The sequence below is a fragment of the Amphimedon queenslandica genome, unplaced genomic scaffold (genome assembly GCF_000090795.2).
Source record: "Amphimedon queenslandica unplaced genomic scaffold, v1.1 AMPQUscaffold_13329, whole genome shotgun sequence".
In the NCBI taxonomy this organism is placed as follows: domain Eukaryota; kingdom Metazoa; phylum Porifera; class Demospongiae; order Haplosclerida; family Niphatidae; genus Amphimedon; species Amphimedon queenslandica.
The window spans coordinates 159211-175055 of NW_003546435.1; the positions used below are offsets into that span (position 1 = coordinate 159211).

At 33.7% G+C, this 15845-nt stretch overlaps 1 protein-coding gene across 1 annotated transcript; it reads left to right on the forward strand.

Annotated features, from left to right (window-relative positions):
- The first annotated feature begins 61 nt into the window (after positions 1-61).
- Positions 62-15366, forward strand: LOC105313295 (triple functional domain protein-like). Its single transcript, XM_019998274.1, has 15 exons — positions 62-343; positions 4089-4163; positions 6128-6239; positions 6293-6383; positions 6432-6545; positions 6590-6706; positions 9734-9835; positions 9897-10169; positions 10226-10348; positions 10392-10583; positions 13965-14303; positions 14348-14470; positions 14516-14707; positions 14752-14871; positions 15088-15366. Exons 1-15 carry the CDS (start codon positions 256-258, stop codon positions 15364-15366), a joined length of 2340 nt encoding a protein of 779 aa, XP_019853833.1. The 5' UTR covers positions 62-255.
- Positions 15367-15845: the final 479 nt, after the last annotated feature.

Genomic DNA, 15845 nt, shown 5'->3' on the forward strand with positions numbered 1-15845 from the left:
TACACTAATAAAGCATAAAAAGAGTGATCCTAAGCGCCCTGGTAGATCTAGAGGCGTGGTTTTAGTTTTGCGGAGGAGGTGTAAGCATGCCAATTACATGAGTAATGATTTTGACAAAAATCTAAACGACGAAATAGATGTACAATCTCTCCATCGAATAGCTCGGTCTTCTAATTCTTTGGTAGCTACACGAGACTAAATCTCTTGGTACTCGGCAAGTTTTTTAGAGCCTGCAGATCAACCCGAGGCCATCTAATGGCTACTCCGGTTGGCTTTCCCTCAGATCTTGAAAGAGAAGAGAGTCAGTTATCTCTGGGTAGTTCTGAAGATTACTCTACTTTAGGTAAGTACGATAAGTGTTGGGCTACGGAAAGGTGATTATGATTCCTTTAAATTGTAGCATTTTGTTTCACAGTACATTGTTGTAGTCATGTGGATTGGACATTAATTTTATTATTATTATTTTGAGTCTTTTATAATTATTTTGTTTATATTTAACTTTTAGCATACATATATGCCTCATAACAGTGATCACGTGCACGTAAATTGAAAGTTTAAACTAACGAAATTGAGAATGTTTAATTCTGCTTAGACATTAAGGTGTAAGAAATTGTCTAGTAGGGCTTCTGAGTTTTGATAGGTAATTTTAAACCTTAGGCTGCGTTTACACAGCAACGAAAACGATGCAATCCGTACAGTTTTGTGCCTGTTTTATGCTTCCGTTTACACAGAAACGGATGAAAACGTGATAGAATCTTGATAGGACTCTATGGAAACGAAAACGGTGTTCAAAGTGTATCGTTTTAAAAACGATACGTTTTGCGTTGCTGTGTAAACGCAGCCTTAGATAGGATATTTCCTTTTGTGGTTAAAGCAATAATTTCGTTGAAGTTGATAAGAGACATGAAGAGTCACAGTTTACTCTCTACATGTACATGTAAAAATTAGCCTGTATGTACATATGTTAGTGACTTCTTTGATGGTGTTAAGGAAGAGCTTTATATTTGATTGATGAAGTATGAATTTCAATGGTTGATACATGTACATGTACATGTATGTACACTGTATATTTTATGCTGTAACTGATGCCTTTAATCTTTTTGTTTGATGAATATTATTATTATTATTATTAAAGAACTTTACAGTATACATGTAATTTACAGAAATAATAAATATAGAAAATAAAATGGCGGAATATACTGAAGGTAGATCAGAAACAGGATCTGATCCCCTGTACAAAATAAATAAACAAACAGACAAAAACAAAAAGAATAACAACATAATTAAGAGAAGTAGAGAGAGAAAAACACAAATCAATAAATTACTAGGATGATAATGAATTACAATTACAACAAGGACATTGAAAGTGAAAGGAGCAGGAGAGAGAAGAAAAATTTACTAAAAAGTGATTAAAGAAAAATTGTCTTAGAGTGTTTTTAGCCTGACCTAATGACATAGACAGTAGGCCCATGTTAAATTTTGAATTCTGGTAATGCTATTTTGCTTGCATTCTTTAAATTTTTACCTACTCATGTTTGCTAACACTATTTGTGGTATGTGAGTAGAGTTAAACTCATTTGTACTTGAGTTGGCACAGAAAGAAAGTTAATGTTTTTGCCACATAATGTTAACTCATAGCCCAATCTAAATACTTTCTATAATGGCTGCATTGCATGATCATTATCAGTGTTTCTAATATTTGAATTCATTTTATGGTATCTTAGACCCTTGTTTTGTATGCTAATACATGTACCTTGACTTAAATTGTCACTGATTGGACTTATGTGTTTGCTTCAAATATACCATGCAGCAGGAAATTTTTAGGCCCAATTGTTTGGCAGATCTGTCGAAAAATCAATTTTGTGGCTTGATTTTCTACTTTTTGGCCATTTTGAACCGTGTTAAATCCATTTTCACAGATTTTATTTTTATGAATGAAAAAAAGCAATATCCACAAAAATTTTAGGCCACAAGAATTTTCTGCTATGCGGTAGAATGGCATTCATTACTATAATCTGTTATTATGGGATGTACATGTATATATACATGTACATGTATTGGCAAAGGAGTAAGTAAGCTTGTCGAGTTGACTTCCAAGGTACCTAGATTTAGTACTTGTAAATGTTTTTTGTATAATAAGTTTTATGTTGTTGAAATTAAAAATATAAAAGTAAGGGGTGGTACATGTACCTGCATGTACTCTCTCAGCTAGTCTCGCCACGCCCCTTCGCTACCTGCGGAGGAAGGGTCTGGAGACACTCACGGTAAAAATGTGTGCAAAGAAAACCACGTGGTTGGCTCTACATCATGTGACAGAGAAGACCAGATCAGTCAAAACAGCTGAAAGAGATGCTTTGCAGCTAAAAGAAGAAAAGAATAAAGCCTCTTGGACATCTCTTGCAGATTTGAGAGCAGCAGCTCTTTACAGAGCGCCATAATATTTACTTTTTGTTGATGACGTTTTATTGTAAACACGTGACATTATTATGACGTCATAAGTGCCATGGCGTCGTTGTAGTAAGCAGCATAATAATACTGCTCTTAAACTTTGAGAAAGAAGTCCAGGGAGTGTTACAGGCTTCTTCCAGCCTTTATTTGGTCCTCATTCTTCTTCTTTTGTCTTAAACAGAGCTCTTCGGTCACATGACTACTTGTCCTACACGTGGTTCGAGCAATCTGATTGGGACGTGGATTTCTCTGCATATAGCACAGCTTTTTACTGCGAGTGTCTCCAGACCCTTCCTCCGCAGGTAGCGAAGGGGCGTGGCGAGACTATCTCTCAGCTGAAACTGAATGCATAAACTGCTGTTTTTATAATTACAATGCTTGTATTGTTGTTGGACTAGCTGCATAGGCAAGTATTAGTTACTTTGTTGGTCTGTAAGCAAGAATTTTAATTAGATTCAAAAGGACTTTTAAACTTAAAGCTGAGTGCTTTAGGTTTATACATTTTTCTGCATGTATAGTTATAGTGCAAGCCTTCATTTATCATCTAATTTGTTTAAAGACCAGAGCTTAGAGCGAGTGCTAGGGGTGTGATAGGGGACGAAGCCTGTAAAGTATGGGAGAAAAATTAAATAAACATAACGATTTTGAAAGTTCTGACAGTGACTACATGTGCATGTATATACTGACAAGCTTTTTGGTGTTTAATAACAAATGTCTCTATTAGTGGGAGAAAACAACAATCAAAAGTGCTATAAAACTCAAAATAAATTATTATTAATTTAATTGTATTACATAAGTGGCAATTAACAGTGCAAAACACTATATAAGCTTCTTGATAGTTCAGTGATTTTTTTCATCGGAGCACTTCTCTGGGAGTTACAGTATATGTATGTTGTATTTTAAATGAAAAAAAGTAAAAATCTTATTGTCAGAAGTATAACACCCTACATAGTTTTTTTACTGAGGAACAATACAATTAAATAGCATTATTGCTATTCCCATGCAGAAGTTTCGAGTTCTTTCATTTACTCTATTATCTACATGTATGATCTTTAAGCCACACCTCTGTTAGTAATGGCAATCTTAGCTGCTTGTATTTTTGATGCATAAATTATTTGATGTACTTCTTATGCATTACCCCTAAATAAAATTTACCGTATACCAGTTTATTTTCATAGTAAAAAGTTTTTGCAAATCTTGCATTTTTATGATTTTGCAGCATTAATTTTTGTGAATAGCTTGCAGCAGCACGTGGTAATGGAGGTGCAAAATTTTGGGGTGGAAAAATTTCTTGACTGAGCAAGAAACCGCGAAATTTGCAGAAATAAACCAGTATACCGTATCAAGGCATTAGTATCTGTACCATCATAGTTTGTGTTAGTTTTTATAGCTCTCTTGATTGGAGTCTGAGTGTGGTTATAAATACAACATGTATGTGCAGAACATGCACTATTAACATGTAAATACATGTAGCACAATTTGTTGCTTTTACTAGTGCATAAATGTATGAGCAAATGTGGTGAGTCCATCACTGCAGCGAGCCCACGCACCCTAAGTGCCTTACTTGATGTTCAGATAATATTTAATTTTAGTGACTTTCATGCATGTGTATATGTTATTGCTCTTCTGATTTGTTATAGATGATATTGTTCTTAAAAAATGGAAGTATGCAGAGATAAGTGACCTTCTTCAAATGCAGCTGGCAGTAATGCCTGGTGAGTCTGTTGTTGGTTTATTATTGTTATAATAGTTATATTTATGTAGTCTATAAACATACATGTAATTGGGTAGTTGTACATAAATCCATTGAAATGAAACCATAATGAAAATACAATTTTTTGTGTTGGTCACCCTTTAAGCTTTTTGAATGCACTTGCATCAGATCCCTCGTTTGAATGCCACTGTTGGCTAAGTTTTATTTTATTTTAAAAATATTTATTGAGGTCCAAATGTCATTTTAAGAAAAATATGCCCTGGCTTTTATTTGAGGAAATATGGTACATCTACAGTAGTTGTATTTGTTTTAAAAAACTGTTGTGCTCAAAACTCATACTCCCCGATCTTTTGTGGTCCATAGTAAATTTTACTTTGATTGCATATTGCTGGTTGGTGATGACTTGCCCTAAATATATAATGCATGTATAGTGAACTTATGCCTCATGCATCGATCATTATCATCATTCAACGCAAGGTAAATTTAAAATGAATAGGCAGCCGATTTTATACTATGTATTTGCCTCGTATTGTATGAGGTATGAGTTTACTTTCAGTATTTGGTTCATGAAGTACATATCAAATTGCAACACACAGAGTTCAAACTCTATCTTCATTTTGATAGCAACGTTTGTGCATTATAAAATGCAATGGAATGACCTAACTTTTTGCTGTAAAGCATACCACATAATCAGTGGTGGAATTTATGGCCCACCTGTTTGTCCTGTTCCTAAATAAATTAATGACATGTAAGACCACTACTGTTGAATTGTGTTCATGAAAATGAAAAATTAAGCTAAAACATCTTGTTACACTGTATGCAAGATGGAGATGTTCAGCTTGTGTGGCAAGTTGAGTTTTGTGTTCTAGAATAGTATACTTTATAGAAAGTTATATTTTGGCACTTCATTTTTGGTTTTGGTAATTAAAAGTTAAAACCCACGAAACCATGTAAACTGTCAGCCACAAAAATTGTTTTTAAAGGCAGATTTTTAATCAATTGTGTGGGCGATTCTACCTTTTCCATTTGACTCATGCTTTATGTAACCTTAACTGAATGCTGATTTTTCTCTTGACCGACCTCTTAATTCATGGGCCAACACAACATACATGTACATGTATTATTTAGGCAATAGCCTTTATGTAGGATTTAGGGAGATTTTTTGAGATGGTGCATGGCCATTTTGAAATGCTTGTATAACTCTTTTATCTTACGTTGTACAGTCTTATCAGTGGCTTTGATATGTTCTCCTTCACTGAGGAAATCTTCTTAAGTGGACTGAGTGATGTAATGTAGCGGGAGCATTTCTGGAGAATAGGCACAAGTTCAAAATAATTTTGTGCATCTTCTTTTGCCACAATGATCTTTTAATCTAGAGAACTACTCGATTTGGCTTATATGCACATGATTCTTTTTGCTTGTTCAAGAAGCACAAAGGTGGTTTCAAAGAAATCAAACAGAAAACAAAATGAAGGACAAAATTTAGCTGGAGATGACCCATGGCTTTTGGTTTGATGCCATTTTAATAATAAGCGCATGATCAGCATAAATTTACAATGTACATTTTGTAATTATAGCCTAACCACAGAATGTAGATAATGTATTTAAAAAAAGAGAAAGGAAACAAGCAAGTAATTAACATTACTAATAGGAAATAGTAGGATTGAATTTGGAAAAAAGGAAGGAAACAGGAGGGTACTTGTAAACTTGTGTGGTAGCAAATCCTATACCTGCATGTGAAAGATACATGTGAAAGCTTATTCATAGTGCTAGGTATCATAGTGGCTGTGTGAATAATTACTGAGCTTTTGGGTAATATAATTGCAGTGGTTTTACCATGCCAGTTTGTAAGTTTTCCATATTTAATGTTTTTTAGAATTTACTCGTTACTTTGTATTTCATGCTTTTGTAATAGAAGTGTTGCATATTTTAATTTTGTTTCATCATGTGTCATTTTGTTTGTAGGCTCCCAAGATAATAATGGTCACTCTGTAATTGTTATTCATGCAGTAGAACAGCAGAGCTTCACTGTTTTTAATTTAGGAAAAATTTTGTGTTACCTCAAAGAAATTACAAGGTGAGAGATGAAAGCATCAGGTTGACTGTTTTTTTCCATGATATAATATATAGCGATCAAGTACGAAAGTTTGGTTTTACTATATTGGTTGATGTGAGGCAAGGGACGTGGTCTATGATCAAAAAAACTTTGGAAGTCATCAAAGTAATTTCATAGAAGAGATCAATTGTTATTATTTTATTCATTATTAAGGTTACTTTTGTTGAGTATGTTCATCAGGTCATAATTATGAAACCAAAATCTATGTGGCAGCGTGGGCGATCGTCAGTAAACTTTAGTTTTAAAAAGAGTAAATATGACTTTAAGGTTAGCAATTGTTAAGATGCAGCAACTTTGATATGTTTTAGCAGTGCATATTGTTGGAGCATTCTGCAGACGTTTTCCATTATATATCTCGTAGCAATGTTCCTACATATCAAAATGGTGATTTTGAGTATGATCATTTTAAATGGATATCTGTTATTGAAGTGAGTTTTATTATGTAGAAAACCTTTGTATAGGAAGATGTGTACTTGATTTCATTTGATACATTGATTGTTATTAGTTTATTATAAGCGTAATTATTAGTATTTATTACTTTATATAGTTACACAACAATGTATGTACTGTAAATTTATGGTTATTATCAATGACAGTTACAACACTGTTTGAGACTTAGGAACTGCCAATTTAGTGTTTTATTGACTCCACAATATTTAATTTATATGTACATGTATGTGAGTGTGGTTACAAAGTGCTGACTATGAAACAGCAGAAAGTCTCGCTTGCAATAAAATAAGGCTGACCTGTTGTCCACAGTCTTTTCCTGTAGCAAAGAAGGTCAAGTAACAGATTTAAAATCTTTGGTGTAAAGGTTTTTAATCTTGATGAACTGATGGGAAATTAAGTCTTTTGCAGTTCATATAGATTTCTGTGTCAATGTACATGTACAAACTGCATGATCCTTAAATGATGTACATTAATTAATTTTTACTTCATTAAATGTATTTAGTGCCATTGTCATTCAAGTATAACTGCCCCCATTTTTTGAGGTATTTATTTAATTTTCTTACAATGATGGCTTGATTATAGTAATACTGTACATGTATGTCAACTTCCATTGTTCAAAAAATATTCACTGAGATATGAGCTTTCAAAAATGCCCTTTTTGCTTCCTGCCATATTACTTCCTGTCAGTAGGGGTCGCTAAACCTGCGTCATATAAGGCAGAGATGTAGCTAAATTAGTCTCACCCCACCCCTTCGCTACCTGCGGAGGAAGGGTCTGGAGACACTCACGCAAAAATTATGTGCAAAGAACATGTGTTTAGCTCTATATCATGTGACAGAAGAGACCAGCTCCGTCAAAACAGCTTAAACAGATGCTTTGCAGCTAAGAAAAGATGAGGATAGAGTCTCTTAGACATCTGTTGCAGATTTGAGAGTAGCAACTCTTCATAGAGCGCCATAGTATTTACTTTTTATTGATGACGTTTTAATGTAAACACGTGACATTACTATTACATGTATGTCATAAGTGCAATGGCGTCATTATAGTAAGCGGCACAGTAATGCTGCTCTTAAACTTTGAGAAAGAAGTCCAGGGAGTGTTACAGGCTCCTTTCTTCCTTCATTTAGTCCTCATTCTTCATTTTTGTCTGAAACAGAGCTCTTTGGTCACATGACTTCTTGTCCTACACGTGGTTTGAGCAATCTGATTGAGACGTGAATTTCTCTGCATGAGCACACATTTTTTTACCTTGCATTTCTCCAGACCCTTCCTCCATAGGTAGCGAAGGAGCGGGGTGAGACTACAGCTAAATCCATTGCTGCATAGGGAGAAATGATCCTTTATTCTCATGCCTAGTAATGTAATAGCACTAATTTTACAATTGGGATCATTAGCTTTCATTATTCTAAGCATGCAACTGCAAGAAAAGTTCAAATATCACTTGTAAGTGAATCTTTTTGTTTCCTATTTTGAGTCAGTTTCTTGCAGTTGCATGCTTAGAATAATGAAAGCTATTGATCCCAATTTTAAAGTTAGTGCTATTACATTACTAGGCATGAGAATAAACGATCATTTCCCCCTATGCAGCAATGGATTTAGATGCAGCTAGCTTTGCCTTGTATGACATCACGTTTAGCCAGTTCCACCGATAGAAGTATTATGGCAGAAAGAAAAAAGTGCTTTTTGAAAGCTCAACTTTCAGTGAATAATTTTTTGAACAATTGGAGTTGGTATGCATTATTACTATGGTCAAGCCATCATATTAAGCCAATAAAATAAATACCTCAAAAATGGGGGCAGTTACACTGTAAAGGAAGACTTTGTACTACCGTACGGGTATAAAATTTCGTGGGGTAATAAATTTCCCGGATTTCGTGGGTGACTTCTCAACCACGAAAATTAATACCATGGAAATGCTCACTGCGCATGCGCAGCACATGAAAATCAATGAGTTAATGCAAGTGCATGTGCAAAAACGTGAAGTTTACCGCCCTCGAAATTTAAGAATTAAGATGTTTTCACTAAAACACCAAAATTTTATACCCTTTAAATTTTCTACCCGTACGGTATTAATAATTCATTATTTCCAATAATATGGCATTACTGATATGCTCTATAATAATGATAGAGAATTTAAGATTCAGTGCTATAGTTGTTGTTTAGAATTTATGCATGTAGGTAAGATTTAGTGTAATGCTTATTACCTTCTGCCATTAGTACAGTACATATATACAGGGTTCTACCTAGAAAAAAAATTAAAGGTGGTTGGAGACTAATATTGTTCCTTTTAAATTACATGTGTAGGTACATGTACATCATGCTGGTGGACACAAATGTCATGCTTTATGTATGGTTATTGAGATACATGTAAATTGCATATGGTTGGTCTGACATAATTGCATGCGTGGTTAATTACTTCCATTTTATTGCTACCCTGGCGCTTGTTCACACCCTTTTTTATTTAAGGATGTATGGTACATGTATTGCCCGGCCATCTTTTATTTAAGCATGAAGTGTTATTTTGAGAGCTGACACAAATAATTATCCTGATTAACCTAAAACTTACTTATTAAGTAGTATCTGGATAATAATAATATACATGCCTACATGTACATGTACCAGGTTTGGGGTCAAATACATTGCAATTGTAACTAGACTTGATCATTCATTTATGCGTCCCATCAGTTAATGACTTGAAATAAATGATAAAGCTTTTGAAGCTACCAACTTTCTTAGTCATTTTTAAATTATATTAAGCTTTTCAACTACCAGAAATGTACAAGAAGTACATGTACATGTACAAGAATAACATCTTGGCAAGTAAAATGCTTCCTGTCATACATGTTCAACTGTTGCTATTGTTAATAATGAAGCAAAATAGTAAAGAAATTGAAACAGAATATCCTGATAATAAAATGCCATGCATATCTGTTGCAGCTTTAGTTATTTTGTACTGACATGTATGTATTATGATAATATTTTTTAAGGAATGTTATTATTTTTAGAAATTAGAAGATTTAATGACTCATTTGTTGTCTGTAAAGGAAAATTACAGTGATTTACAAGTCATTATTGCTAAAGATGTAGTATCTGTTGACCTTGAAGAGGTACATGTACATTGTCTCCCTTTTTTAACTGTGACATTTATTCTATCATATTATTTCAAAGGCCAAGAAAGCTGTTAAGAATCATCTACTCTTATTAGAGAAGTTTGATAACCATAAGCTTGAATCATTGTTGACTACTGTTAAAAATGATGTTGCTCTGCTACAGTCTTCTACATTAACTAACCCTGACTTTGATGCAGCTTTTGCACAAATTTTTCAGCTCTGTGATTCTCTTAAAACCATGAATTTCTACTTAAACGAAACATGGAAGAAAAAAGGCGATTCATTGGATCATGTCCTGCAATTTAAAACATTTGAAAACGATGCCTCTCAGGTTAGCTAATAGCATATGTATGTATAGTATTCAATGATTTATTTGTTATTAAGCAGCATCAACTTTGGGTTTATGATCAGATTAATTATATATCATGTGAAATAACTGGAATTGGTACAGATGTAGTCTCAGCTCGTGCTTCTAAGTTGCAAATTGAACTTTATCAAAGAAAGATTAATGTGAGGTCCTTCATATCTGAACATAATGTTCATTTTATTTTAGGATAAGCATGCTGAGATAAACCGTGTCATTGAAGTAGGGCAACGCTTAATTTCTTTAAATCATCCATCTTCCCATCTTATTTCTAATACAATTGATGAAATAAGTACAACATGGGAAAAATTAATGGATTCCATTCATCAAAGAGACTCTCTAATGTCATTATCTGCTAGTTTTCATGAAAAAGAGGAGAGGGTAAGAAATCATGTATAGTAGATTGAGTACAGCATTATAGTGGCTGAAGTGAAATAAATGTTGTAGCAATCAAGAGAGAAAGAGAGGAATGTGCTTGTTTCTACATGCATACATTACTTTACTTTTAATGATGATTTTGTTGTCTAGTACAATTTTTTACCTATTTTAGAGGGCAATGTGGTATTTTATATGTACTAATAGTATGCAGGTGCCAGGTGAATACTTGCATGTCCTAGCTAGAAGCCTAAATGGCGTGGTTTGAGGTTACAATTTTAAAAATAATTCTAATTAAAAATTGATGACAACCAAATGAAGGACATTACCGTATAAGATGATTTGTTGGCGGGAGTTTTTTTTGGTGGTTTTGTGATGGCTAGCTTATTGGTGGTTTCTAACAATTTAATTATATCCCCACCCTTAGGCGGGGTTTTACTTAAGCGGTTGTGGTTAGTGGAAAACATTATTATCAGCGAAAGACTGTACCTTTTCTGGAAGATTGTATTCTTTATTACCTGGTTTAGGGACTGGCTTAAAGAAACATAGTAAAGCCATGTTAGCTAGGTGCTTTTAACCATGCTTTTAACTAAAATTAATGTGGGTGTGGTCACACGCATGAATGGAATTATTGCTTGCGGATTTTATTTTGGTTTTTTAATGTAAATTTGTCAATCCGCCAATATTAAATCCCCATCAACATTTCATCTTATACGGTATATACTCTTGCTATTAACCACCCGTGTTGTGTGTGCAATAATCTGTTGTACTATACATATGTATTGATTATTTGACTTGCACCATACGGGTACATGTGGGGGACTAGTAGATACATTCTACATTCTACATGTACTTGTACTATGGTTGCTCTGTTTTTTTTCATGAATTTTTAATTAAAAATTAAACTACATGGGTTAGGCTTACACATGCAGATGTGCCTATAGCTTGGACATGTCTTCATTTATTACCAAATATTTAAAAAGCGTTGCTAGGCAGAAGAGGCCTATAGAAGTTAAAGTACAGATTGTACTGATGAGTGATGACACTCTCAAAGAGATATAAAACCATTTCAATTAAATTGAAACCTCACATTTCAGTAATATGCATACAATTTCTTAATTTTTTCATGGTAGTAATTATGCTTTGAAGTGGTTCACATCTACAGGATAGATACATGTAGATTCTTTTAACTCTGTCTAGTGTATCTACATATCGGTTCCTACATGTTTATTTACCGTACAGAAGGAAATTTTGGAGGGACTAATTTTTTTTGCAAATTGCTAAATTTTTGTGATTGGCAAATTTTAATTTGGTGAATTTGTGGCCATGTGCCATTGAGTATGCGAATAATGGCTCAAAATGGCAGATTTTTATTTTGGCGAATGTCTATTAAAATGCCAAATTTGCCAAATTTAACTACCTCCTAAATTTCCTTCTATACGATATCTCACATTATGATAAAATCTGAGCTTCTTTGGCACATTATGCTGAGTGCCTTTTTCTTGTGGCTATTTCAAAGTCAGTGAACATAGCAAGGCAAGCCAAGAGTTTTCCAGCTGCAACATCACATAGAAATTCTTTAAATCTGGAAGGCTAAGCCCCTTAATGTTTTATTTTATTTCTAGTTATTTTTATTGGTTACCTGTGTAATTTTTTTACATTGTGAAAATTTATTTGCTGCCTGAAGCGAAATATTAAGACAGCATTAATTGTATTATCATCATTGATGTTAATTTTTAGCTCCTTGAGACTTGTTTTAGTGCATGATAAAGATTAAGACTATCATAAAGTACTTTTGTTGTGCACGAAGGAAAGAGCAACTGGTGCCAATCTACCCTTGTTAGGTGCCTTGTCCTAATGGTAATATTTTAATTGATGGATTAATAGGAATTAAAATTATGTGTCAAACTGATAAGGCTAATGTATACATACTTTTTTATGGTGAAATACAATGTATTTTTATGTTTTTTTGCATTTTTATGATCTACTAAAATTTTTTGAAATAGCTTGCAAACTGCATGCACTTTGTGGCAATTAAAATGCCAAATTTTGTAATTTAATTGTCATGACAGTGTGCATATAAACTAGAAAAGCTTTATATAAGAAAATTTTATGTAATAAGAGTTTAGCCTGATTGGCCTCACCCAGCAGTGCGTAGGTGAGGACTAGGTACTCAGTTTGTCTGTCTGTCATTCTTTCATTCTGTGTGCTCTCTTTTGTCTTTGAGAAAGTATATCTTTACAATCGTGCGCTCTAAATCTGTAAGAGCTTCTCTTCTGTTAGGAAAAGTCTTGCTTTACTGCCTTGAGATGTTTAGAGGGCAGTTCTAGGTTGTAGAAGATTTTTAACTCACGAGAAAATGCCCAGCAATAGTCGTAGTACTCTCGAGGTAAATGAGACTCTTTCCCAGTAGATCGAGACTAGTTATTCATTTAATATGTGTGGAACTCTTTAAATTTTTCTTGTTGGTGAGTTAGAGCTACTCGAATTTCATCCCGAGTGAAGTGCTATAGCAGCAGTTTGCTAGTTTATGGGATCCTAAACTCTCTTAAGGCACTCAATCTATCTAGGCAACAGTATTTGTGCCTTTATAACATCATATAACACTTAGAAGAGAAAAAACCCTGAAGCTTCCTTCTCACATGGTCTTGCTGCATTATTTATAATTAATGCCATGCCTCCAAGCTGGGAGTTGCTGGAGCAGCTTGCTTTCCACTTCTGCAACCATGCAAGAGCAAGTGTAACTGCAGCTAGGAAGCTAGCTGTTATGATAATCCCTTGGCCTCAAGAGTGATTTTGATAGATAGTGGCCACAACAAAAGCTGTGGTGTTGAATCCATGATGTTGTTTTTAAAATGAGAGACTGCAAGAAGTATAAATATAGTGTATAAATAAGAGATAAATCTTGAGATGCTAATAGGACTTTATGAATATATTTTACCAATTTTTGGAGGTACTCCAGAGTCCCATCATACTTTTCACACTTGCCTAGTCTGTCACTTTTGAGCTATATCATTTAAATATAGTGGCTTAGGCTAGCTAAGCCTAATACCTCCCTAAGAGCTTTAGGGGTGAGGCCACGCACCTTAGGTGTCTGGTTATTTTATTGTATTGATAATTTATATGATGCAATTATAGTACTGTATAAGGGGTTTATTTTGTTGGTATAAAGTTTTGTTGAATTTATTCTGATTTGCATTTTTGTTGGTATAAATTTTCATGAATCTTACCTTATCCAGCCATTTTTCTTAGTGTGCCACCCTTCTTTTGTAGATTTTTAATCTTGCAAATGTAATGAAAACGTGAAATTAGCAAAATTTTTTTCCAGTGAAATATAATCCTTCAACGGCAATAGCAAATTTAATATTTTTAATTTTTATTGTTTAGTTTATTCAACACTCTGAGTCATGGATGGATGAATGCTCATCTGATTCTTATAAATCGAGCGTTCAATTAGCAGTGACAAGGCACAATGAGCTTGCTGACACTGTTTCTTTAATGTATACTAGTGCTTACCAAGATGGACATCACCTTATTGAGAAACTTCGAAAACCTGTTGGGGAGGGAAGTGTTCCATTTAAGTTCATTCAAGCAACTCGCCATGTGAAAGAGCGTCTTGAAAATTTGTATGATGAAAGAAATATGATTGAAGAGCAATGGAAAAGGAGGCAAAAGTATCTTTCACAGTCTCTTAATTTTCAGCTTTTTCAAATGCAATCTGAAAAAGTAGTGCAGTATGTTGATTTGAAACATATTTAGTTTTTTGTTAGGTTTCTGGCTGGATTAAAGAATCTGGGTATGATCATCTGCTTAAAAATGTTGCAGTTGGTGCTAGTGTTGAATCTGTGAATATACTTTTAAAGAATCATGACTGCTTTGAGTCTGAAGCCCAAGTATATTGACGTTTTAAAATAAACAATTATTTTATTTTGCAAAAGATGTTTTATTCACAGTTTAACATACTAAAAAGGAAAGGGAAGGAGCTTTGTGATAATGGAGAATGCCGCTCTGAGGAAATGGAGCCTGAGATTTCTACTTTAGAAAAGATTGTTCATGAATTTGCAGTGGTATTAGATGAAAGGAGGGAGGTGTTACTGTTAGCAAAGCAGTGTTTTAGTGCTACTAATAATGTATGATTTAAAATTTTTTTGCTTTCATTATTGTTTATTATTAGTTTTTAAAAGAAGTACAAAATGTAATGTCCAGCTTCCCACATAGTAAAGTTTGTGGAACTGTAAGTGAAGTAGAAGGAAGAATTGTTTATTGTCACAATCAGAGGGATAATATTAATAAGGCAAGTTGATGGTCATTCTGTATATCTGAAAATATGGACAGTGACTTATGGGGGATGAGAAATTCACAAAAATTAGGTCACACATACAGTAGTCACATGCAATGTACATGCATCCCTATTGCAAAAATAAAATTATGCAGAGTTTTTAGATTTAAAATTTTTATATGAATAAATTTGTAGATTATACACTATTATGATAATAATGGGTTATTTCAGATTGGTTGCAGTACTCTAGCACTTTGGAGTTTGTTAAAGGAAATGGTACAGTCATATGTGATACAAGCAAAAGCATGTAATCTTTCAGTCAAGTGTGACGTTGCACTGTATGATGTGGAGAACCGTATGAAACTTGTGGATAGGGAGAAAGAAAAGGTGGATGAATTGTGCATCTTACGAGAAAAAAGATTGGAGTGTACAGTAAAACGACTTAATGTTTTTAAAGAAATTAATGAGGTACAGCACAGTTTATCTTGCTTGTTAAGATATGCCTTTTAATGCCTGAATTATAGGAAATATGCATGTAATAACTAATAATGACTATTGTTTAAAATTTGATCTTGTGTCATAATTAATTTTATGGCACTGCCTTTAATTTGTTCTTTTTGTCACAGCTGGTTTTTTAAGTGAAATGTGGGCCTGCGTGATAGTATAGATAATCCCACTGTATTGATTATATGTTGTGGTTATTAAACTACCATGATAGTATTTTATCATGTGTGCAATACATGAGCATGCATATTTAAATTAATCAATGTCTAAGCTAGTCTTGTGTGACAAAACTTTCCACCCCTTTTTGACCTTTCCATCTAAAAGCTTAAAAGGGGTAGAGATTGAGTTTGGTCACACGAGACTACTTCTAAGTAATAACAATTTCATTGCCACTAGAGTGCATGGTGGGGAGTAAATGAATGAATTTATCTCTTACTTAAAAAATTAAAAAAAAAACAAGATTAAGTAGGATTCTAGAGCAAATA